The 26,806-nt window shown below is 39.5% G+C and overlaps 1 protein-coding gene across 18 annotated transcripts in view; it reads right to left on the reverse strand.

Moving 5' to 3' along the window:
• Positions 1-26,806, reverse strand: part of PPHLN1 (periphilin 1) — a 234,885-nt gene that overhangs the window by 114,157 nt on the left and 93,922 nt on the right. For all 18 annotated transcript variants that reach the window (XM_053554755.1, XM_053554769.1, XM_053554766.1 and 15 more), the window contains one exon: positions 18,143-18,234. In XM_053554755.1, the coding sequence (XP_053410730.1) occupies positions 18,143-18,214 (72 nt within the window). In that variant the 5' untranslated portion in view covers positions 18,215-18,234. The remainder of the gene's footprint in view (positions 1-18,142; positions 18,235-26,806) is intronic.

Genomic DNA, 26,806 nt, shown 5'->3' on the forward strand with positions numbered 1-26,806 from the left:
ATTTGTTTATTCCCCCAAGTAAAATACAGAATAATTTTATCAAATTAAAAATCAAAACACTGGGATTTTGATTAGAAACAAAATATCTATAAATTAACCCAAAAAGAAATGACATAAAGTAATATTTAAGTCTACCTAACTTGAAATATAGTAGGCTGTTGTCGTTCTGTTCCTAGGGATGAAACAGTGAGGGACGGTGCAAAAAGTGAACTCTTACACTAAGTTATTTTCAAAGAAATGACTTATGAGGCTCAAAGAGGCCAGCAGCTTCACATGCTAAGAAATAGTGAAGAAGTGCCACCCTGAACAAAATCCTCAAGGGTCTTTTATTGAACCAGGAATAATTCGTAAGTACAAGATAAGTATGGAACATACAAAGTTACTTATAGATAGAAAGAAACAAAGAAGTTTTGTAGTTATCAAGGAATTGGGGAAACAGTGGAAAGAAAGAAGAGATTATCATAAAACTACAAAGTAAAAAAGAAATAGTTCCAATGAGTCCTGGGGAAACTTTTAACTTCCCTATTCTATGCTGTTAACCCTTAAGCAATTTCAACCTTTGAGCCTTTTCCAGCACGTAACCCATAGATCTATGCCTACACTGCTGAACATTCCTGACTCCTTGGCAGTATCCCATAGGTACTGTGTTCAGCACAGGGCCAGGGTGGGAGTGGGTGGGTGTTGAGGAATCTGGGCTGTTGCCAGATCCTCAGGAATGTCAGCCTACACTAAACTCTAACCCACATCTCCACCCTTTTTGTTTTATTAGGTGGAAGGAAGCACTTACCTGTCCTAAAAAAAGGAGAGAAAAAATAAGGATTACCTGTCCACCCTGAGAATTGGCGGTAACATTAGCGAGCACAGAACGGAAAAGATTTTCTGCCATTATAGGTGTTCCTGCTTGTTCCAAGACGTTTTCTGATTGCATCATGAGACGTTTTAAACTTCCCCAAGTGATGTTGGAAACTTTCTGGGAGTTAGGTATCTCTTTGGTCTTTGTCTTCTGACTCTGTGGAATTATTCCTGAAGGGGTTTCCAGGTGAAAGTTGTGCAATTTGAGAAGCGGGTTCTTCTCTGGCTGATGCCAACTCATGATAAGGTTTGATAAGGTGAGCTGGAACCCACCAAAGACCTGTTGGTGATAAAACAGCAGCATAACCTCCCCTCCGCCCCCCCAGGTTAACAATGGCACTGGCCCTACCCATTAAGGACCTCTAAGAGGCTCTTTGTAAAGTACCAACAGTTTAGGGTCTTTGTTAGGGGGAGTAAAATGCCTTTCAGCAGTGGTAGTACCTTCCTTACAGCAATTCAAAAACTTAAGAGTAAAGAGAATTTTATGTAATTTTTCTTGTGGTGTGAGCTTATCTTCCATACTTCCCCCCTTTTTGTTTTATTAATTGGAGTTTTAAAGTGAATGAGAATGTTCTACATACAGTTAGCTACAATTTATAAAATTTGCTTACCAGTTTCCTTTTAAAATCAAAGTTTACTATAAAGTTAATTGTTTATTTACCCAAACTGATAATTAGAAGATTAAAAAGGCAAAAATCTGGCAGCGATTTTGGAACTCTTAGACCCAAACACCACACTGGGCAGGAGACACAACAGTCTTAACTACAATATTCCAGTCACTGGGTGTCACTTCATACACATGAGTGATGGATTCTACTGTACCTCTAGGGAAAGTGCTCTGCAAACAGTTCTTAGCGATGCTCTAAGTTCTTTAAAAACCAAGAATGGGGCAATGCCTGTGGTTCAGTGGGTAGGGCACTGCACCCACATACAGAGGGTGGTGGGTTCAAACCTGGCCCTGGCCAAACTGCAGCAAAAAAATAGCCGGGCATTGTGGTGGGCACCTGTAGCCCCAGCTACTCAGGAGGCTAAGGCAAGAGAATTGCCTAAGCCCAGGAGTTGGAGGTTGCTATGAGCTGTGTGATGCCATGGCACTCTACCGAGGGCGATAAAGAAAAACTCTATCTCTAAAAAAAAAAAAAAAAAAAACCGAGAATGGGAGGGTTTCATGGCAGGGTCCTTGGCCACCAACTGTCAGTATAAGAAAAACCTGAACACATTCACCATCTTAAGCACATCTCCATAATACTCTCAAATTTAGGAAAGGGCTGGACCAAATTATTAGCAGAAAAGGAAGGAGCAATATCTACACTCCCTTTTTGGGAGGTGAGCAACAAGGAGGGTCTGATTTAGAGTCATCTGGGGCACCTTAGCTGGTGGATTATTTCCTTGAATCAGGTGAAGTGCTAGGTGGCATGGATTCCATGCTGTAAGATGTTGGACAGTTACTAGGTATAGCAATTACCATAGTCATCATCCCAATCTTTCCCAATCTTGCAAATTGAGGCTCCCATCCTTAGGATTTCAAAGACATTTTGATTGGGACTGTAACTAAAAATTCTGTCAATTGGTGGTCTGACACTTTATACCCTACTGCTTGGAAGAGACCTCACAATAGGAGCTTATGGGCTTTTTCTTCTTTACTGAGATTGTTTCCCACTTCATAAGAAAAAAGGAAAAAAATGTTCTGGAAAACAGAAGAGGGCGGGCTGGTATGAACCCCCAGCTCAGACTGCTCCCTGTTACAGGAACAACTGCTTATTGTGGGAAATAAGAGAACAGCCAAAGCCTTAGGTGCCACCCTAACAGGCAACTGACCACTTGTATCTGAGAAGCACCCTACCAGACACGCCAGGGAGTACCCCAGTCAGAGTCGCTCACTTGGAACCTGTCTTCTGAGTGGAAGAGACAAAGAGGATGAAAGGGGACAGAAAGAGAAATAAAAGATCTCACAGCCTTTCCCTAAAACAACAATCTCGCCCTGGGTTTCCACCGCTTCTCCCTTGGCACCCATTGTCCCTTACCGGGATGAGTGGACGCATCTTTTTCCTTTTACCTTCTTCCTGGGCTTTGTGAGATTGTCATGGTCACCATTCGTCTGCTGGGTCCCTGTTTGAAGGGTGCCACTTGTTGTTCTTCTCCTAGGGATGAAACGGCGAAGGAGCGGCGCAAAAAATAAACTCTTACACTAAGTTATTTTCAAAGTAATAACCTATGAGGCTCCGAGAAGCAAGCAGCTTCACATGCCAAGAGTTAGCAAGGAAGTGCTGCCCTGAACAAAATCCTCAAAGGTCTTTTATTAAACCAGGAAAAATCCATACATGCAAGATACATATGGAACATACAAAGTTAATAATAGAAAGTTTTGCACTGAGGAAACAGTGGAAAGAAAGACAGAAGAGATTATCGTTAGATTACAAAAAAAAGAAATAGTTCCAATGCCTCCCTGATAAACTTTCTATGCTGCTCACCCTTAAGCAAATTCAACCTTTGAGCCTTCCAGCACATGACCCACAGTCTATGTCAAACTGCTGAACATTCCTGACCCCTTGGTGGCGTCCCACAGGTACTGTGTTCAGTACCGGGCAGAGGTTGAGGAATCTGGGCTGCTGCCAACAGATCCTCAGGAATGTCAGCCTACATTAAACTAACCCACCAAGGGCCTCTTCATTTTTTCCATAATAAATCATTTTAAATCATAAACTATAAATTCTAGGCAAAGACAACCCCAAATATGACACTATCCATCTATATAGACTGTAGGAGAAAGCTAGTTTAGATGGTTATAAACTATCAGAGTTTTCTAAACTGACAGAGGTTTCTCACCTGTGCCCCATAAGTCACATGTAGATTGTGTGAGGATTTCTGCTTATCAGTGGTGCTGGATCACACAAAAATTATGCTAAGACCTTTTTTATGCTTATCAGCTATAGTTAGTGTTTGTGTGTTTAATGTGTGGCCCAAGCCAACTCTTCTTCCAATGTGTGGCAAAGAAGAAAAATAGTTAAATATGCCTGTACCCTCTGGTGGTAAACAATAAATCCATAATATAAACGTATACCATACAACCCTAATCCTGTGGTGCTTAAAATGGGCCTGTGGCAAAGTTCAAGACCTTCATGACCTTCCCTTAGGCCTCCATAAAAGATTCTGGGGATAGACTACATGCACATGTTCATTCAATCAATATTGAGCTCCTATTATGTGTTAAACAGCAAACACCACATAGTGCTGGGAATACAAAATAAAATAACAAGCTCCTTTGGCTTAGAAAAGACTTGGCTCAAAATTCCTAACTCCCAGAGTAACAAAGAGATGAGAAGAAAAGGAGCAAGATGGTGGACCAGAGATAACTCCTTACTACCCACTTACAGGGAAAAAAGGACTCCAGCCACCCCTGGCTGGGAGACCCTGCCTAGAAACACCACTCCCAAGGCACAATGAATCAGTAGGGGACTCCAGGAGCCAAGGAGGTCATGAGTTGAGAAAGACCAGTGCAGAAGGCAAGGGCGTGCACACAGGCAGAGGCTGGCTGGCCCAACACCAGAGGACTAGAGACAGCAAAGGGCTGCCCTGCAGATTTTTGTTCTTGGAATGGGCTGCTCACTGGACCTGCCTTGGTAGGGCTTAAATGAGCAAGTAAACTCAAACAGCATCCCCAGCTGGAATTGAATCACCAGGTATAGAATAGAGCAAAAGGTTAAAAGTGCTAGGCACTACATACAGAGTAATCTGGGCTAACGCCAAGAATCACCACTCACCATTACTGAAAACAACACTTGCTAGACATAGCATACTGTCCCAGCCCTGAGTTACACATTAACAGTGATAAGATTTAGGAAACGCAGAAGTAAATAGAACATATTAAGAATTTAATCATGCAGCTAAAGATGAACAACTTGTTGTTTAACATTTACTCTCTCTCTGAAGCTTGCTGCTGCACTGTGTTTTCTCATGCAGGAGAGTGCAGTAAGTCTGTGAGGAACGTTCAAAGGGGCTGCACCTTTGTCTCTCCTTGCAGAGTGCTTGCTGGTATTGGCCTCCCCAGGTCCCTCAGATCAATACACATGGACTCAGTAGGTGTTATTCATTTTGCATTAAGTTGAACCGACAACTGGTCAGCTTGGCTACTAGCAGGGCACTGCCATTGATGGAAGGCTGCCTGGGAGGAATAGTCAAAGGGTCCTAGTGCACAGTCAGCTCTTGAACAACTGCTGAACTCAGGCAGCCATCCTTGGGGTGATTTGAACAGCTCTCCCTACCCCCAGGTTGCACTGTTTGGAAAACCAAAGTGTTTGGGAGAACAGTGTGTGTGTTCTGCATCTCCTAACACCATTAATACTAACTATGTCCAGACAATATATTACTACACCTATATATATAATATACACCTATACATACATATTTTTAATTTTTTCTCTTTTTTTCTCCATAGTTCTTTGTTGTTATTGCTTTTGGTTTGGTTTGATTATACTTTACTTTTTCATTTTTACTTTCTTCAATAACAAGGGCTCATCCATTTCTGCTATGGTTTTTCAGCCTTTTTATTCTTTCATTTTATTTCACTCCTTTTTTCTCTCTTTTGGAAGAGATTTTTCTACCTTTCTCATCTTTCACATAGAAAACAACAAAGACATCCTATTTTTTCTTTCTTCTTCTTATATGATTTTAATTTTCTTTACCTATTTTTACTCTTTTTCTCTTTCTCTAATCTCCTTTATTCTATTTATTTTGTATTCCATTTCTGGGACAGAGCCTCAATGTAGGGCGACACCCTGATGTTTTTTTCTAAATATGGAAGAGGTGGGGTATTGCTTCTGACCAGGCTGGTAAAACTCTCCTGACCTCAAGTGACCCACCTAGCCAGGCCCCAAGTGTCCTAGAATTGAGAGTGTGGGTGAAAACACCCTGATGAACACCACCATTTTTCACCCCTTTTTTTCTCTCTTCCTTTTTTTCTCTCCCTTCAATTTTTTTCCTTTGACCTTCCCTTTTTCTTCTCCCCTTATCTACTTCTTTCCTATCTCACTTTTCTTCCTTTTGGTTTTATACCTAAAGGCTACTTCAACATATAAGCAGAAACAAGGTAATTTGAAGCAAAAGAGGTAGTGAGAGGAGAAAGTATGGGAAGGAAGTGAACAAGAAGAAAATATGCATGAGGAAGAGCCAACAGAAAAATACCAGCAAGACAAAAAATCAGAACACAGCAACCACCCCAAGGGATGATAAGGTACTACTGCAGAGGATTCTATCTGTAAAACTTTTAACAGAAATAACATAAAGGGAATTTGAAATATAGATGGTAAAAACAATTAAGGTAATAACAAAAAAGTGTAAAATAATGAAAAGGAAATGCAAAAACAAAACCAAATAAGGGATGAAAGATATGAAGAATATAGAAAGGATGAGGGTGAATGGTGGGAACACACCTATGGTGCACAATGCAAGGGTACATGTTGGATCTATTAGTATAGAGTATAAATGTCTTAACATAATAACTAAGTAAACAAGATGAGGTATATATTAACCAGCATGATGTAAGCATTCCTAATTCTATATGAAATCAACACATTGTACCCCATAAATAAATTAACATGAAAAAATATATAGGAAGGATACAGCACAGCGTAAGGAATTGAAGGAGTCAATCAGAGAACTTAAAGATGTAACAGAAAGTATCAATAACAGATTAGACCATGGAGAAGAAAGAATCTCAGAGCTACAGGATAAGGTTCCTAAGCTAACCCCAAGTAGTTACAGAGTCAGAAGACAAAGGAAGCAGAACACTTGCTCAGAGAATTGTGGGGCTTCACAAAATGTTCAAACATGTGAATTACAGGCATCCCTGAAAGAAGGAAAGAAAGTCCTACAGGAGGATATCATATATGAAAATTTCCCAATATCACCAAAAATTCCAACAATCTCTTTTTAGAGGTATATCAAACCCCGGGTCATCTCAACAAAAAACAGAGGATCTCCTAAACATTGTCATGAACCTGTCCAAAGCCAAGAAGAAAGAGAAAATTCTGCAAGAAGTCTGGAGTAAGCACCACTTGACCTACAGAGGCAGATCCATCAGACTGACAGCAGACTTTTTAGCTGAAACTTTCCAAGCCAGAAGATTATGCTCATCTACCTTTAACCTTTTCTTTTTCGCTTTATTGCCTTCAGTAAAGTGCTGTTGTGTCATAGTTCACAGCAACCTCAAACTCTTGGGCTCAAGTAATTCTCTTGCCTCAGCCTCCTGAGTAGCTGGGACGACAGGCACCTGCCACAATGCCCAGCTATTTTTAGAGATGAGGTTCTCACTCTGGCTCAGGCTGGTCTCAAACTCGCAATCCACCCACCTCGGCCTCCCAGAGTGCTAGGATTACAGGAAGGAGCCATGCACTCAGCCTTACCTTTAACTTTCTAAAACAAAACAATTTGCAGTCCAAAATTCTGTGTGCTGCTAAACTAAGCTTTAAAATCAATGGAAAATGCCACGCTACTTGGGAGTCCCAGCTACTCAGGAGGCTAAAGCAAAGGACTGCTTGATCCCAAGAGTTTGAAGTTCCTGTGAGCTATGATGCCATGGCCCTCTACCAAAGATGAAAAAGTTAGACACTGTCTCAAAAAATAAAGAAATAATAAAAATAAAATAAATGGAGAATTCAAGTATTTTAATGATATGCAAACACTGAGGAAATTCACCACATTAAGACCACCTCCACAGGAAATACTTAGACCTATTCTCCATACTGATGATCACAACAAATCACCAGCAAAAATACCCAGAAACTAAAAAACTAAAACCTAACTTCCACATAAAGCAAAAGATAAAACTAAGCAACAAATTTTCTAAAAATAAGATGATTAAAACTCCACCACAGTTATCAATTCTCTCAATAAATGTAAATGGCTTGCATTCCCCAGTAAAAAGGCATGGGCTAGCTGATTAGATTTAAAAAAGCACAAGCCATCATGTGCTCTCTCCAGGAAACACACCTAACCTCAAAGGACAAAACAAGACTCAGGGTGAAGAGCTGGCAAACAATTATTTGAAGCAGTGGAAATTAGAAGTTTGGAGGTATCACAATCTTATTTTCAGATACAAGTGGATTTAAAGTAAATAACTTAAAGACATACATGGTCACTTCATTCTGGTCAAGGGAATAATAAAACAAGAGGACATTTCAATTCTAAATATTTGTGCATCCAACATAAATGCTCCCAGATTCATGAAAAAAACCTTAATTGGTCTGAGCAATATGATATTCTATAACACCATAATAACTAGACTTTAACTTTCCTCTGACAAAACTAGACAATCATCTAAGAAGAAACTAAACAAAGATACAAGGGGCTTAAAGATGATCTAGAACAGTTAAGAGACATATACAAAATATACCATGCCAAAGCAGAGGAATATATTTTCTTCTCAGCCCATGGAACATACTCCAAAAGATAGCATATCCTAGGACACAAATCAAACCTCAACAAAATTAAAAGAATTGAAATTATACCTTGTAACTTTTCAGACCTCAAGCCAATGAATGTGGAACTCAGCTCAAACAAAAATTTTCATCCCCAACCAAAGGCATGAAAACTAAATAACCATAGGCTGAATTACAGCCTGATCAAGGAAGGGATAAAGGAGGAAATTATTAAATCCCTCAAACATAACAACAATGAAGCCACAAGCTATAAAAACCTATGTGATACTACAAAGCAGTCCTAAGAGGGAAATTAATCAAATTAGGTGCTTACATCTGAAAAACAGAAAGAGAGCACATCAACAACCTAATGAATCATCTTAAGGAAATGGAAAATGAAGAGCAATCTAATCCAAAACCTAGCAGAAGAAAAGAAGTAACCAAAATTAAATGAGAAATAAATGAAACTAAAAACAAAAGAATCATTCAGAAAATCAATAAAACAAAAAGTTGGTTCTTCAAAAAGACAAATAAAATTGACAAACCATTGGCCAGATTAACTATAAGCATAAAAGTAAAATCTCTAGTAACCTCAATCAGAAATGAAAAAGGGGAAATAACAGATACCACAGAAAAATAAGAGTTTATCTCTGACTACTACAACAAAACTTATGCCCTCTGATTTGACAATGTGCAGAAAATGGAACAATACCTGGAATTACATCCTCTCCCTAGACTTAACCAGGAAGAAATAGATCTCTTGAACAGACCAATACCAAGCACTGAGATTATAGAAACAATAAAAAAATCTTCCAACAAAGAAAACCCTGGACCAGATGGCTTCACACCAAAATTTGATCAAATCTTCAAAAATGAGCTTTTTACTTATACTGCAGAACCTATTCCAAAATATTGTGAAGGAAGGAACCTTTGCCAACACATTCTATGAAGCAAACATCACCCAGATACCAAAACCAGGAAAGGACCCAACTAAAAAAGAGAACTACAGATCAATTTCACTAATGAATATCCATATAAAAATACTCAACAAAATCTAGCCGGGCGTTGTGGCGGGCACCTGTAGTCCCAGCTGCTTGGGAGGCTGAGGCAAGAGAATCACATAAGCCCAAGAGCTGGAGGTTCCTGTGAGCCGTGTGACACCATGGCACTCTACTGAGGGCAGTAAAGTGAGACTCTGTCTCTACAAAAAAAAAAACAAGGGCGGTGCCTGTGGCTCAGTGAGTAGGGCGCCGGCCCCATAGGCCAAGGGTGGCGGGTTCAAACCCAGCCCCGGCCAAACTGCAATAAAAAAATAGCCGGGCGTTGTGGCAGGCGCCTGTAGTCCCAGCTGCTGGGGAGGCTGAGGCGGGAGAATCGCTTAAGCCCAAGCGTTAGAGGTTGCTGTGAGCCGTGTGACGCCACAGTACTCTACCCGAGGGCGGTACATTGATACTCTGTCTCTACAAAAAAAAAAAGTTAAAAAAAAAACAAGGGCGGCGCCTGTGGCTCAGTCGGTAAGGCGCCGGCCCCATATACCGAGGGTGGCGGGTTCAAACCCGGCCCCGGCTTCACTGTAACCAAAAAATAGCTGGGCGTTGTGGCGGGCGCCTGTAGTCCCAGCTACTCGGGAGGCTGAGGCAAGAGCATCGCTGAAGCCCAGCAGTTGGAGGTTGCTGTGAGCTGTGTGACACCACGGCATCTACCGAGGGCAGTAAAGTGGGACTCTGTCTCTACAAAAAAAAAAAAAAAAATACTCAACAAAATCTTAGCTAACAGATTACAGCTAGACATTAAAAAAATTATACATTGGGGGCGCCTGTGGCTCAGTGGGTAGGGCGCCGTCCCCATATACCGTGGGTGGCGGGTTCAAACCCAGCCATGGCCAAACTACAACAAAAATAGCTGGGCGTTGTGGCAGACAACTGTAGTCCCAGCTCCTCGGGAGGCTGAGGCAAGAGAATCGCCTAAGCCCAGGAGCTGGAGGTTGCCGTGAGCTGTGACGCCATAGCACTCTGCCGAGGGTGATAAAGTGATACTCGGTTTAAAAAAAAAAAAAAATTATACATCATGATCAAGTAGGCTTCATGTCAGGGATGAAAGGCAGGTTTAACATATGCAAATCCATAAATGTAATTCACTATATCAACAGAAGCAAAAACAAGGATCATATGATCCTTCCAATAAGTGCAGGAAAAGCATCTGATAAAATTCAGCATCCTTAACTAACAAGAACACTCAAGAAAACAGGCATAGATAGCACATTTCTTTAGCCAACTGAAGCCATCTCTGACAAATCCACAGCTAATATCATACTGAATGGTGTAAAGCTGAAAGCTTTTCCACTTAGCACTGGAACCAGACAAGGATGTCCTCTATCACCACTACTATTAAACACTGTTCTAAAGTTCTAGCCAATGCATTCAGGCAATGCAAGGAATATAAAGGGCACCCCAATGGGCACAGAGGAGGTCAAATTCTCATTCTTTGCTGATGATATGATCTTATATTTAGAAAAACCCAAACACTCAACTACAAGACTACTGGAAGTGATCAAAAAATACAGTAATGTGTCAGGGTATAAATCAATGCCCACAAATCAGCAGCCTTTGTATATGCTAATAACAGCCAAGATGAGCAAAATCAAAGACACAATTCCCTTCACAGTAGCTTCAAAGAAAAAATGCCTAGGAATATATGTAACAAAAGTGGTGAAGTACCACTACAAAGAGAATTATGAAACACTAATAAAAGAAATAGCAGAAGCCATTAACAAATGGAAGAACTTACCATGCTCTTGGCTGGGAATAGTCAATACTGCCAAAATGTCTATACTATCCAAAGTTATCTACAGATCCAATGCAATCCCCATTAAAACATCAACATCATACTTTCAAGATTGGGAAAAAATAGTTATTTGGTTTATATGGAACCAGAAAAAAAAACATATACCTAAGGCAATTCTTAGTAATTAAAAACAAACCTGAAGGCATCATTCTGCCAGACTTCAGGCTGTATTACAAGCTCTCAGTGATCAAAAACAGCATGGTACTGGCACAAAAATAGAGAAATAGACATTTGGAACCAAATAGAAAACCAAGAGATAAAATCAGTCTCTTATAGCCATCTGATCTTTGATAAATTAAACAAAAGCATACACTGAGGAAAAGAATTCCCCATTCAATAAATGGTGCTGGAAAAACTCAATAACCCCATGTACAAATACTGAAATTAGACTGTGCTTTTCACCACTTACAAAAATTGACTCAAGATGGATAAAATATTTAAATCTAAGATATGAAACAATAAAAATCCTAGAAGAAAGTGTGGGAAAAACTTGATGATGTCAGACTGGGAAAAAATTTTATGAGGACTTCATTGACAATTGCAACAACAAATACAAACAAATGGGACTTAAACAGAAAAACTTCTGCACAGCTAAGGGTGCAACAATTAAAGCAAACAGGCAACCTTCCAAATGCAAAAATATATTCGCAGGGAGGCGGAGCAAGATGGCAGCCGAGTAACAGCTTCCTTGCATCTGGGCACCTTGAATCTGGGGAGATAGGATTCCAGGCATCTCTGGCTGGTGGGAACTGCCTATCATCACTCCTATGAGGATACAGGGAGTCAGCGAGAGACTTCTGGACCCCAAGAGGAGGACTAAAACAGTGGAAAACCGGCAAGTGGTCGCGTGTGTTCAATCCGTCTAAACCCGCCCACAACTGTAAGTTCAGTAGCAGCGAGACTGCAAACCAGAAAGGCCTTACCTGTGAACTGTTTTGATGTCCTTGGACTTGGCACTGAGTTGAACTGCCTTGGGGAAGGCCTGAGCGGGAGTGCGGAGAACTTTGGCCGTTGTCTAGGGCCCCAGTCTGAGCCGCTGAGCCAGACGGAGCTAATAGTGTTTGGTGGTGGGTCACACGGAACCATTGTCAGTGATCTGCCCCGGCAAGCTCCGCCCTCAGGGTCGCAGAGCTACAAACGGGTGGGAGCTGGTAACCCAGCAACCAAGTAGCCTAAGGGTGGGGTCTGAGCCGCCTTGCAGCCCTAACCCTCAGGGGCAGAGTGAGACCGGTTTGGGCACACTGGGTAAGTGGATAGCCACTTCAGCAGTGATTCCAGCGAGAAAGCTGGGAAAGCTTCTGCTCAGCAAGTTTACAAGTTCAAAGTGCCTTTCAAGTGGGCTGAAGAGAGATTTAGGGTGTCTACCTGCTGGGGTTTGAGAAATCAGCAGCCTCCAGTCATATCAGAACTGTGATTAACATCTCATACCCCAGAAGACCACGTGTTGCCCAGACAATATTCAATAACATATACAAACTGCTTTGTTTTTGGTTGTGCATTTTTTTCTTTTTTTTTTTTTTTGGGTTGTTTTTTTTTTTTTGTTTATTTTGACGTTGTTGATGTTCTTTTGTTTTTTAATTTCAATCTTTTACATACAGATTCCTTTTTCTTTCTCAATTTTTCTAGTTTAATTATAATTTCCCATTGCTGCCTTTTTTAATAACTACAACTTCATTTTTCTAGTGTTTCTACCGCTATCATTTGGTTTTTCACCCAATTGTATCCCCGTAAAGTTTTCTGTTTGCTTGTTTTGGTTTGATTTATAGCATTTTTGTCTTTCCTCTCTACTTGGTGGAGGTGGGGTACTGTGTCTTATCAGGTTAGCAAACAGCTGCTGACCTCAAGGGAACCACCCAACTGGGCACCCCCAGAAGGTGGGGTTTTTTAAGGTTGTGTCAAAGTACCCTACTGTACACCTATATTGCCCTGTCTCCCTCTTTCTGTGCCTCTCTTCTTTTTGTCAATATTCCATATCCCCACCCCCTCTCCTTTCTCTATCTTTCTTTTTTTTTCTTATCACTCGGTCCTCCTTTATTTCATCCCTTTTTTGCTCCTCAACCTTCTCACCATTCTGGTCCTGTAACCCTTAGTCCACAGGCACAAGAACTTAAAGAGCAAGAGGAAGTGAAAGGAAAATTAGGGCAAGGAAACAGATCAAAGAAATCACTCATGAGGAAGAATCAGCAGAAAACTCCAGGCAACATGAAGAACCAGTCCAGAACAACCCCGCCAAGGGACCATGAGGTAGCTACTGCAGAGGATTCCACCTATACAGAAATGTTAGGAATGACAGAAAGGGAATTTAGAATACACATGTTGAAAACAATGAAAGAAATGATGGAAACAATGAAGGAAATTGCTAATAAAGTGGAAAATAACCAAAAGGAAATCCAAAAACAGAATCAAATCAGAGATGAACGATATGAAGAATATAAAAAGGATATAGCAGAGCTGAAGGAACTGAAACAGTCAATTAGGGAACTTAAAGATGCAATGGAAAGTATCAGCAACAGGTTAAACCATGCAGAAGAAAGAATTTCAGAGGTAGAAGACAAAGTTTTTGAGATAACTCAGATAGTAAAAGAGGCAGAAAAGAAGAGAGAGAAAGCAGAACGTTCACTGTCAGAATTATGGGACTTTATGAAGCGTTCCAACATACGAGTTATAGGAATTCCACAAGGGGAAGAAGAATGCCCCAGGGGAATGGAAGCCATACTAGAGAATATTATAAAAGAAAATTTCCTAAACATCAACAAAGATTCTGACACACTGCTTTCGGAGGGATATCGGACCCCAGGTCGCCTCAACTCTAACAGAGCTTCTCCCAGACACATTGTGATGAACCTGTCCAAAGTCAAGACAAAAGAAAAGATTCTGCAAGCTGCCAGGAGTAAGCGCCAGTTGACCTACAGGGGCAAATCCATCAGAGTGACCGCAGACTTCTCTAATGAAACTTTCCAAGCAAGAAGACAATGGTCATCTACCTTCAATCTACTTAAACAGAACAATTTTCAGCCCAGAATTCTGTACCCTGCTAAGCTAAGCTTCAAAATTGACGGAGAAATCAAATCATTTACGGATATACAAACATTGAGGAAATTCGCCACCACAAGACCAGCTCTACAGGAAATACTTCAACCTGTTCTGCACACTGACCACCACAATGGATCAGCAGCAAAGTAAGAACTCAGAAATCAAAGGACAGAACCTAACCTCCACACTGATGCAAAAGATAAAACTAAGCAATGGACTCTCACCAAATAAGACGAATAGAATACTACCACACTTATCAATTATCTCCATAAATGTTAATGGCTTGAATTCCCCACTGAAGAGACATAGATTGGCTGACTGGATTAAAAAACACAAGCCATCCATTTGCTGTCTGCAAGAAACACACCTGGCTTCAAAAGACAAATTAAAGCTCCGAGTCAAGGGTTGGAAGACAATTTTTCAGGCAAATGGAATTCAGAAGAAAAGAGGAGTTGCAATCTTATTTTCAGATACATGTGGATTTAAAGCAACTAAAGTCAAAAAAGACAAAGATGGTCACTTTATATTGGTCAAGGGAAAACTACAACAAGAAGACATTTCAATTCTAAATATTTATGCATCCAATTTAAATGCTCCCAGATTCTTGAAGCAGACCTTACTCAGTCTGAGCAATATGATATCTGATAATACCATCATAACAGGGGACTTTAACACACCTCTTACAGAGCTGGACAGATCCTCTAAACAGAAATTAAACAAAGATATAAGAGATTTAAATGAGACCCTAGAACAACTATGCTTGATAGACGCATATAGAACACTCTACCCCAAAGATAAAGAATATACATTCTTCTCATCACCCCATGGAACATTCTCCAAAATTGATCATATCCTGGGACACAAAACAAATATCAACAGAATCAAAAGAATTGAAATTTTACCTTGTATCTTCTCAGACCATTAGGCACTAAAGGTGGAACTCAACTCTAACAAAAACGCTCGACCCCACACAAAGGCATGGAAATTGAACAATCTTCTGTTGAATAACAGATGGGTGCATGAAGAAATAAAACAGGAAATCATTAACTTCCTTGAGCATAACAACAATGAAGACACAAGCTACCAAAACCTGTGGGATACTGCAAAAGCAGTTTTGAGAGGAAAATTCATCGCTTTAGATGCCTACATTCGAAAAACAGAAAGAGAGCACATCAACAATCTCACAAGAGATCTTATGGAATTGGAAAAAGAAGAACAATCTAAGCCTAAACTCAGTAGAAGAAAAGAAATATCCAAAATCAAATCAGAGATCAATGAAATTGAAAACAAAAGAATCATTCAGAAAATTAATGAAACAAGGAGTTGGTTTTTTGAAAAAACAAATAAAATAGATAAACCATTGGCCAGACTAACTAGAAATAGAAAAGTAAAATCTCTAGTAACCTCAATCAGAAACGATAAAGGGGAAATAACAACTGATCCCACAGAGATACAAGAGATCATCTCTGAATACTACCAGAAACTCTATGCCCAGAAATTTGACAATGTGAAGGAAATGGATCAATATTTGGAATCACACCCTCTCCCTAGACTTAGCCAGGAAGAAATAGACCTCCTGAACAGACCAATTTCAAGCACTGAGATCAAAGAAACAATAAAAAAGCTTCCAACTAAAAAATGCCCTGGTCCAGATGGCTTCACTCCAGAATTCTATCAAACTTTCAAGGAAGAGCTTATTCCTGTACTGCAGAAATTATTCCAAAAAACTGAGGAAGAAGGAATCTTCCCCAACACATTCTATGAAGCAAACATCACCCTGATACCAAAACCAGGAAAAGACTCAAACAAAAAGGAGAATTTCAGACCAATCTCACTCATGAATATAGATGGAAAAATTCTCAACAAAATCCTAGCCAATAGATTACAGCTTATCATCAAAAAAGTCATTCATCATGATCAAGTAGGCTTCATCCCAGGGATGCAAGGCTGGTTTAACATACGCAAGTCCATAAACGTTATCCATCATATTAAGAGAGGCAAAAATAAAGATCACATGATCCTCTCAATAGATGCAGAAAAAGCATTCGATAAAATCCAGCATCCTTTTCTAATTAGAACACTGAAGAGTATAGGCATAGGTGGCACATTTCTAAAACTGATTGAAACTATCTATGACAAACCCACAGCCAATATTTTACTGAATGGAATAAAACTGAAAGCTTTTCCTCTTAGAACTGGAACCAGACAAGGTTGTCCTCTGTCACCTTTACTATTCAACATAGTGCTGGAAGTTCTAGCCAATACAATTAGGCAACACAAGGAAATAAAGGGAATCCAAATGGGAGCAGAGGAGGTCAAACTCTAGTACAAGTGTCCTCTCTCCAGAGAGAATAGCCCACATCACAAAGTCCCAAGGCTGCAGATACTTGCAGGGATGTGGAGAGGAAACACTTTTACACAGTTGGTGGGACTTCAAACTAATACAGTCTCTTTGGAATAAAATATGAAGAATATTCAAAGAACTCAAATTAGAACTCCATTTTGATCCCAATATTCCATTACAAGGTATCTACCTAATAGAAAAAAAAATCATTTTATCACAAGGACATTTGCACTAGATTGTTTATTATAGCTAAATTTACAATCGCCAAGATGCGGAAACAACCTAAATATCCACCAGCTTAGGAATGGATTAACAAACTGTGGTGTATGTATACCATGGACTCCTATTGGAATACTATTCAGCCATTAAAAAGATCTTTCATATTAACCCTGATGGAACTGAAACACACTCTTCTTAATAAAGTATCACAAGAATGAAAAAGCAAATATCCAATGTACTCAATACTAATATAAAGCCAGTAGAGCAGTGGTTCTCAACCTTCCTAATGCCATGGCCCTTTAACACAGTTCCTGTGGGTCACTACCCATAGGTGGAGAACTGCTGCAGTAGAGGATCTAATACACGCCCACATAAAAGAAAAATTCAAATCAATTCAAGGTGGAGGGAGCTGGAATGAGGGAGGGGAAATGGAGAGGAGGGAGAGAGGGAGGAATAGGGAGGAGGGAAAGGGGAATGAGAAGAGGGAGGGGGATTAGTGTTGTCCCACTTAATCGGCATAATGTAAGGGTATATGGCACACCTCTGGGTGCGGGACACAACTACAAGAGGGACTCTACATAAGAAATGCAAACATTGTAACCTAGTTGTTTGTACCCTCATAGTAACCTTAAATTAAAAAAAAAAGAAAGAAATGAGCATACTGCCTGCCACCAAGCCCCCAGGCAGTCTTACCAGTCAGACAGACCGTCTGATCACAGGGCAGCACACCTGTAGGAATCCTCACTAGAGATACTGACCCGTTTCTGCTCTAGGAACAGTGTTATCCTCTTTTCTAAAAAGAATACCTATTTTTAGAATTTCATACATCCAGTATGCAAATATCTTTAGGAATAAAGAAAAATAAGTGATAGTCAATAGTTGGAGTAGGTACTATCCAACCATTATTACGTTAACTGATAATATGACCTTTATAAAACTTTCAATTTTCTTCAAAAATTAAATGCAGGGTGGCGCCTGTGGCTCAGTCGGTAGGGCACCAGCCCCATATACCGAGGGTGGCGGGTTCAAACCCGGCCCCGGCCAAACTGCAACCAAAAAATAGCCGGGTGTTGTGGCGGACGCCTGTAGTCCCAGCTACTCGGGAGGCTGAGGCAAGAGAATCGCTTAAGCCCAGGAGTTGGAGGTTGCTGTGAGCTGTGTGAGGCCACGGCACTCTACCGAGGGCCATAAAGTGAGACTCTGTCTCTACAAAAAAAAATTAAATGCATATAACCCCTTCATTTTAGAAATTAAAATACATGATTTTCTACTTAAATAAACGGTTGCCATTTATTTTTGAACTTTTAACTTTTAAAAGGTAAGTTTGGTCTATTTTCAACCTAGACTGGTAAATTTCTGACACTTAAAGAATGTGGTGTATCAAATTAATTTAGACAATAGGTTTTGAATTATTCCATATATAAGAGTAACTTACACTGGGGTGGTTTCGAGGAGGTGCTCGTTCTCTTGAAAGTCTTTCATAGTCATATCGTCCCTCCGACCACATTTCATCTCTTCTATAAGCCACTAAAGAAGAAAAAAGAAATCAAGAATTATGGTTTTTGATCAGATTACACACATTGTGATCTGCATCTAGTTTGCTAAACATTTGAAGAATTATGAATAGATATAATTTTTTTTTTTTGAGACAGGGTCTCACTTTGTGCCCTAGGTTGAGTGTCTTGGCATCATAGCTCACAGTAACCTCAAAGTCTTGGGTTCAAGCGATCATCTTGGTTCAGCTGGGAGTATAGGCACTTGCCACAACGCCCAGCTATATTTTATATATGGGGTCTCACTCTTGCTCAGGCTGGTCTCAAAAATCCTGAGCTCAGGCTCGGTGCCTTTTGCTCAGTGAGTAGGGCGCCAGCCACATACACCGAGGCTGGCGGGTGCAAGCCTGCCCCCACCTGCTAAACAACAATGACAACTGCCACCAAAAAAAAAGCCGGGCACTGTGGCAGGCGACTGTGGTCCCAGCTACTCAGGATGGTGAGGCAGGAGAATCTCTTGAGCCCAGGAGTTTGAGGCTGCTTGAGCCGTGACGCCATGACCCTCTACAGCAGGCGACAGAGTAAGACTCTGTCTCAAAAAAAAAAAAAAATTATGGTTTTTATGTTATTAGAAATAACAGAAAACGTAAGGAAGGAGTAAATTATTATTCTCCAACACAAATATTTTCCAGGATTTTAAAGGGAAAAAAAATGTAAGTGCCCAAAGGGGGTGGGGGATGGTAAGAGTAGTTATGGCAATGTTTCTTCAAAAAAAAAAAAAAACCTTGAAAGAAAGGCCTACCTTACATTTTGAAAGCAATTTAAAGCTTGAAAGAAATTGCTTCCACCAGTTATGGGAAGAAAATCCATAGACCACAAACACTTCTTCATTATCATACAGTGAAAAGTAGAAAAGATCTATTGTAATGAACAGTTTAGAAGACTGATCTGCAAAACTATTCCTATTTGCTGGTGAACAGTTTGTGTAACATTAGTCTTTTTGCTTTTCCATATTCTTAGACCTTACATCTCCTCTCTTTATGTTCAACAAAGTGGTTTATAGCTGTAAACAGTGTTAAATAAGCAATCCTGTAAAAACACACTCAACAATCACAGAAACAACCCATTCTTCATTTTGTTTTTAATGCTATCAATCCACTTTAATGCAAAGGCACTCTTGTAAAATTTGAAATTAAAACAAAAGTTCTGTCAGCATTTTTCAGACTAGAGATGCAGAAAGGAGAGTGTATTCTTTTCATACAAGTAAAAAATGTTTCCTACTTGGCCTGACAGCTGACACATTTTGCGTAGAGGTTGAAAACACTGCATTACAAAGTTCATGGGTACACAGCTGAGACAAAAAATGAAAACAAAAACTGAACAGGTAGAAAACAAGGTAATCAAGGCAAACAGTACAGAAAACAGCCCACTTATATGAAATGTTGATACACTAAATCAAGAATTGGCAATCTTTTTCTGCAAGGGATCAAACAAATATTTTGGTCGCAGATCTCTTTTACAGCTACTCAATTCTACAGCCATAGACGAAACACATAGACATATGGGTGTGCAATTTTATTTACAAAAACAGGCAACATGCCAGCAGGCAGTAGCTTGACAATCTCTAGGGTAGAACACAAATGGTTAACAGAGCAGAACCAGGAGAAAATGAAGTAATCACGGAGAGATTCTGGGCTAAGAACTGTGAACCATTTAGTGTGTAGAAGAGCCATCATAAGTGAGAAGTAAAAATGGTCCAGGTACTAAGTTAGGTACTTTTAGTATTTAGAAAGTACAGCAGGGTGGTGCCTGTGGCTCAAGGAGTAGGGCGCCGGCCCATATACCGGAGGTGGTGGGTTCCAACCCAGCCCCAGCCAAAAACTGGAAGTACAGCAGTGAGTCCAGATGCATAAACATGAAAAAGGAAAACATTCCAGAAAAGGCATATGCCAAAAGATTTTTGTGGCTCCTTACAAAGCACTACCAAGAGGACAGAAAGGGGAAAACGGATATCCCATTTTGGCAGTACAGAAGAGTTACGGAATTCTAACAGTTTAAAGTTAAGTTAAAAATAAAGGCAGAATTATAGCTCACTGGAACCTCCAACTCCTGGGCTCAAGCAATCCTATCTCAGCCTCCCAAGTAACCAGTACTGCAGGTATACACTACTACATCCAGCTAATTTTTTAAATTTTTGTAGATACAGGCCTTCACTATGTTGCATAGACCTATCTCAAACTCCTAGCCTCTGGCAATGCCCTCTCACCTTGGCCTCCCAAAGGGCTGGGATTATATATATGCCTGAACCACCCCACTCAGTCTACACTGGATATTTAAGGTCATTTTTAGCTATGTTATTATGAACACTAAGTCTAAAATATCTCAAGTAGTTTTTATTAAAAATCTGGCATCCATACTCTGGAAATCCCTATGGTATTAAATTTGTCAGAAAATGATCTCATGCTCAAAAGTAATTCAGAAATCAAAGCAATAATCATTAAATAAATCAGCAAAGGATGCTAAGCTTATTAGGTAAAATTTTAATGGGAAACTTTTTAAATGACTGATGATTTTCTCCCCAAAATATAAAGAGCCCTTAAACAAACTTAAGTATTAAACAAAAAAAAGGAAATGTGAGACCCATAATGAAAACTGCAAATCTATGAAATAATCTTACCTTAAAAAAAAAAAAAAAATCTATTCAAGCTCCACTTTACATGAAATTGAAGAAACTGCAAGGACAGAGTAGTAGCTGTTATTAGAAAAATTAGGATCATCTAATTGTTGCATAAAGATTTGTGGAGTGCCTCACTAGTAGACTGCAGAAATAAGCCAGGCATAGTGGCTCACACCTGTAATCCTAGCACGGTTGGTGGATTGCCTGAACTCAGGAGTGCCAGACCAGCCTGAGCAAGAGTGAGACCCCATCTCTACCAAAAATAGAAAAATTAGCCAGGCGGGCATTGTGGGCAGCCTCCCAAGTAGTCCCAGCTACTTGGGAGACTGAGGCAAGAAGATTCCTCAAACTCAGCAGTTTGAGGTTGCTGTGACATATGACACCACAGCACTCTACCCACCAGAGTAAGACTCAGTCTCAAATATACATATATGTATGTGTATATATTTCAAAAAATGAGACTGTAAGTCACTTATGATCTACCTGCAATTTTCTGCCTGGGAGTTTCAAAGAAAAACAATTTGACTGCAATTGCCTCAAAATATTTTCAATACTTTAATTAACCAACCCATAATGCATAAAGGCAAAAAAAGTAAAAGTATATAATTTTGATGAAAACCTAGCTATTGGAAATAAAGCAGCTAGAAAAAAGCAAAAAGCATGAGTTCAATATAGGACTATCTAGAATATGTATCATTAAAAGAGACCAGAGTCATTTTTGGAAGAACTAATATGAACAAACACACCAAGAAGCTAAAATCAAGAGATCTTCAACAAAGAGAAGCCCCCCTCCCCCCAAAAAAGGACTAAATAAACTTATCTACTAGGGAGTTATTATTTAATGGATATGGAGTTTCAGTTTGGGAAGATGTAAAAAGTTCTGGACTCAGATGCTGGTGATGATTTAAAAATAGTTAAAATGATAAATTTCACATATTTTATCTCAATAAATTATTTTTAAAAACAAAAAACATAATTTGGCATCAAATACCCAACCACATAATAAAGTTTACCAAATTTGCTGAATCTAATAATCGTGTCTGCAGGCCTCACTCTGTATACTGAACTTAATTTCTCCTAGAAACAAGCAGCACCCTTGAAACAGCCAGATACTGAACTACTGTGACTACAACTTCAACCCTACACTTAATTCTGGAACAACTTTGCACATTTGACTCCATACCTGATGATGCCTTATAGCAACGGTTCTCAACCTGTGGGTTGCGACCCACAGAAACTGTATATTAAAGGGCTGCTGCATTAGGAAGGTTGAGAACTACTGCCTTATGGAAGCTACAAAAATCAGTTTCCAGTTAAAATGTTTAGTTAAATCAAGTAAATGAATTCTCATTACCTTAAAAAAGTTGACAGTTTTTAAAGATTTTTAACTTAAAAGTTCAATTACTGTGCATATAAAATGAAATGTTTCCTTTACAAATATAATAAATTGCTCATTTATATAAATACAATGCTTAAATATAGAAGTTGGGCTATAAAGTAATCTACGATTAGTTAACTTAAAAATTATCTCTATCTTAGTGATGAGTAAACTAAAATACTGATTAATATCCTGACAGAATCTGAAGGTACTGTTATCATACCCACCTACACTTTAACAAAACAGCAGTATCAGAAAATGTGTTCTGTTACCTAAATCACAATACATTTTCAGAATAAAGAATTTAAAACTATTAGAACATAATATAGGTAAAATTAAATAGGGCTCAGTGTAGCAAAATAATTAGCTACTAGTAACAAACAATTCAAAAATCAAACAGCCTTGGTAAGGCCCCATACCAAATTATGAACATTCATGCTAAAGAAATCTATAATAGTTGGGGGAGGCAGGAATATAAATAAAAAAGACTGCATACCCAACCTTGTACTCTTATTAAAACTAAATAAAAGACACAGTTTTATGACTGAGTACAAAAAATGGGTGGTAAGCTAGATCTTGAATTATAGAAAAGGCAACAGGTACTAGAGGAGGAGGAGGAGGGTGTAAACATGAAAGTACTGCATGGTAATTAGGGGAGAGACTATGTTAATAGCATCTTAAATTCAAATAGCACCTTGTAAATTTCAAAGGATTTTAAAATAGCTGGTACTCACCCCCGCCCCCCGCAACTTTCTGATTGTTGACTTATGTTTATGACATCATCCAGATTTAGGAAACTGACCTATCCCATAACTAATCACCTAAATTTATACCAAAGTGTTCTGACTCTTACTGAGTTGATCACGCTACTTACCTATGTCATCACTAAGTGGAGTCTCCCATCAGTGGAGTCTCAAAGTACTCTAGAAAAGTTCTCTTAAGTCAACAGAATATGTAAACCAGAAAATACAAGAGAAAAATAGAAGGACCCTCTCCACTCATAATTAAGCAGAGAACAGAAATAGAATTCATTCAGTGTGGAGGATACAAACTTCATTTAGAAGTGTGCTAACAACTGGTTCCAGATTATAAAAATCTCGGTCTCTTAAATCTCACATTTAATAAAAAGGATGGGTTTAACATACCACCATGGGTTACCACATATTTAATTAAATAAAAAAAAAAAAAAAAGTCTTAGCCCGGCACAGTGGCTTACACCTGTAATCCTAGCACTTTGGAAGGCTGAGGCAGGTGGATTGCTTGAGCTCTGGTTGGAGACCAGCCTGATCAAGAGCAAGATTCCAACCCCTAAAAATAGCTGGGCATTGTGGTGGGTGCCGGTAATCCTAGCTACTTGGGAAACTGAGACATGAGGATTGTTTGAGCCCAGGAGTTTGAGGTTGCAGTGACCATGGCACTCAACCAGGGCAAGAAAGAGACTCTGTCTCAAAAAAAAAGTACTTCTGGGGAGGCGCCTGTGGCTCAAAGGAGTAGGGCGCCAGCCCCAGATATCGGAGGTAGTGGGTTCAAACCCAGCCCGGCCAAAACCTGCAAAAAAAAAAAAGTCCTTCTTAGAGTACTCCTTTGAGCTTCCATTATGTTAACTTCAACTCATGCCTAAGAGGATACAGAGGACTTGAATTCTAAGGAAATTGAGAAAATAAAGTCATAGGCAATATCCTCCTGTCAAAACCAGTCACACTCTGAATACAAAGTCAAAGAAATGAATCTGTTTTCTCACTTTATCCAGACTAGAGTAACTGCATTCTGATGTAGTCAGCTTCTGTTATTAAATACACTCAGGATAAATAACTTTCCCTCTTCCCCAAACCCATTCCTTTCATATTTTAAATTCATCCAACAACTACTGATAATAACCACAGATAGAACAGAAAAATCCATTTGACCTCATCCTTCAGATGCAAGACAGGCCTCTGGATTTGCAATTCCCTGCTTGGAATGTTCTTCTCTAGGCATCTGCATGACTAACTTCCTCACCCTTTAATGTCACCTTCTTAATGTCACCCTATTACCAGATCTTTTTAATATTGGTATTATTTCATTGCACCGGTCATTTAAGATACTATATAATTTTAGACTAAATACAAATTATTGGTCCCTCACTACCAGAAATACCAATTATATCAGCAGTCCCAACCTGTTTGGCATCAGGGACAGGTTTCACAGAAGACAATTTTTCCAGGAACAGTGACCTGGGGTGTGTGTGCGTGCCTGCGTGCATGCAGGCACACGCGCACCCAAAGCTCAGGCAGTGATGTGAACAGTTGAGAGCAGCTGTAAATACAGATGAAGCTGCTGCACTCCACTGCCTACCACGCACCTCCTGCTGTGTAGCCCAGTTCCTAAGTTGTCATTGAAGAGAATTTCTCCACAGATGGGCACTGAGGGATTGTGGATGGCATTCTGCCACTGGGTCCCAAAAGTCCTCCCAATAGTCCTCTGACTCATACCAGTCCAGGAGGAGGGGACTTCAAAGCTATATGAAAGTGAGGAATCTCTGTTTTTCATTGATTATCTGTTTTTCATTGATTAACAGTAAGCACCTTGAACAATTTGTACAATACATGTGCTCAGTATTCATAATGAATTTATTAATAGCCTAATGTTTCTATGGAAAATATTTCAAATTCCAGACAACTACATTAAAAATAAATTTCAGAAGATAATGAATTGAGGTCTTTGAAAAAAATTAACATTCAAATGCAATCAGTGCAACCTAATTCTTTGTACCCTCAATGAATCCCAAACAAAAAAGAAAAAAAGAAATAAAAAAATTAACATTGATGCCAACAAAAATGGTCAAAACAGAGCAAAGTATCTGCTAGGATTTGGCATTGTTCAGTGCTCAGGGAGAGATAAATGCAAAAAGTGGTAGTCAAGAAAGCCTTTAAGACAGCTAAGAAAATGTGAATAAAATCTTGAGAAACTACTTAAATGTATATGTACAAAATAAATAGCAGAATCAAAAGGAAAAAAGGCAAAGGCTATAGGGGAGACAGAATGCACATGAGAAAGAAAACAACTGACCAGAGCAAAACATTCGCACAATGAAGGAGTGGGAAATAAACCTACATAAATGTTCAACAGTGTTCACTTCCTTTCCCATATGTAATAACTTGTGTAATACACTTCAAAACACATAAACTCTTTACTCACACAACCCTAATGAAGGAGGTACGGTCTCCCACATTCCAGATAAAACATGGAAGCTCTGAAAAGCTTATACCCTAGAGCCAAATGGAGCCAGAAGTCAGAGCCAGACCTGCATGACTTTAAAAGCACAAGTTTTTTCCACCATTATCACATTGCTTCACAAAGGACACAGGCAAGGGCAGAGAGAACAGACTTGAAGAGCATTAAATGTCACAAAAACAAAACGCTTGCCCTTGGACCTGTTCTGTCCTTGCCTGTGTCCTCTATGAAGCAATGTGATAATGATAAAGACTTTGGGCTTTAAAGTCATGCAAGCCTGAGGCTGACTTGTATGATGCCATATTTATCCAGTCCAAATTAACTTAGGATGTTATTCTAATAAAAATGTCCAATTTTTCTTTTTTTCATGTTAGATATTTGCTCTACAAGACATGTAAAAGATGCCTTAATAAAATCATTACATCTTGGCTCGGTGCCTGTGGCTCAAGCAGCTAAGGCGCCAGCCACATACACCTGAGCTGGCAGGTTCGAATCCAGCCCCGGCCCAAACAACAATGATGGCTGCAACCAAAAAATAGCTGGGCATTGTGGCGGGCGCCTGTAGTCCCAGCTACTTGGGAGGCTGAGGCAAGAGAATTGCTTGAGTCCAGGAATGGGAGGTTGCTGTGAGCTGTGATGCCACAGCACTCTACCCAGGGCGACAGCTTGAGGCTCTGTTTCAAAAAAAAAAAAAAAAAAAAAGCTAGACAAGCTTTTCACTGCAGGCTCTTAGCTTGGAAATAAGGTGAGGGAAAATAAAAAATCTCTCTCCAGCAGATGGCCCTGGCAGTATGCAACAATGATTAGAAGAGATGAAGGATAGAGGTGAGGAGACCACACTTATTGTTTCCATGACAAACTATAAAACTCATCACTTTTGGAGTACTATATGACCTTCTGGTTTCACAAGTCACTTTACTTTTCAATGCTTTAATACTTTTGATAAGCTCCACTTTACTGCATTAAATACTTCAGAGATTCTTGATTGTCTTTTGTAAGTGATCAAGTAACTAAAAATTACACAGGTAGACAAAAATGCCATATGTTTACCTGTGTGTAATAATTTAAGTATGATTTCATATCTGGATGGAGGGTAAGGTGTTAACTGGTCAGCCTCTTCCAGTGTTTTGCCCTCTATTTCACCCTAAAAGGATGCTCATCAACTTAATGCATATATTCATAATGTGAAGTTTCCAAATGGTTTCTTATTAATCATAACAATCCATACTTCTCTGTCCTCCAGATGCCTCCTCCTACCACCTCATCTAAGCACTTATTCTCTTCAAAAGTTCCATTCATGCTAGCCTCCTCAATGTGCCACATAATAACACACTACAC

The sequence above is a fragment of the Nycticebus coucang genome, chromosome 12 (genome assembly GCF_027406575.1).
Source record: "Nycticebus coucang isolate mNycCou1 chromosome 12, mNycCou1.pri, whole genome shotgun sequence".
In the NCBI taxonomy this organism is placed as follows: Eukaryota; Metazoa; Chordata; class Mammalia; order Primates; family Lorisidae; genus Nycticebus; species Nycticebus coucang.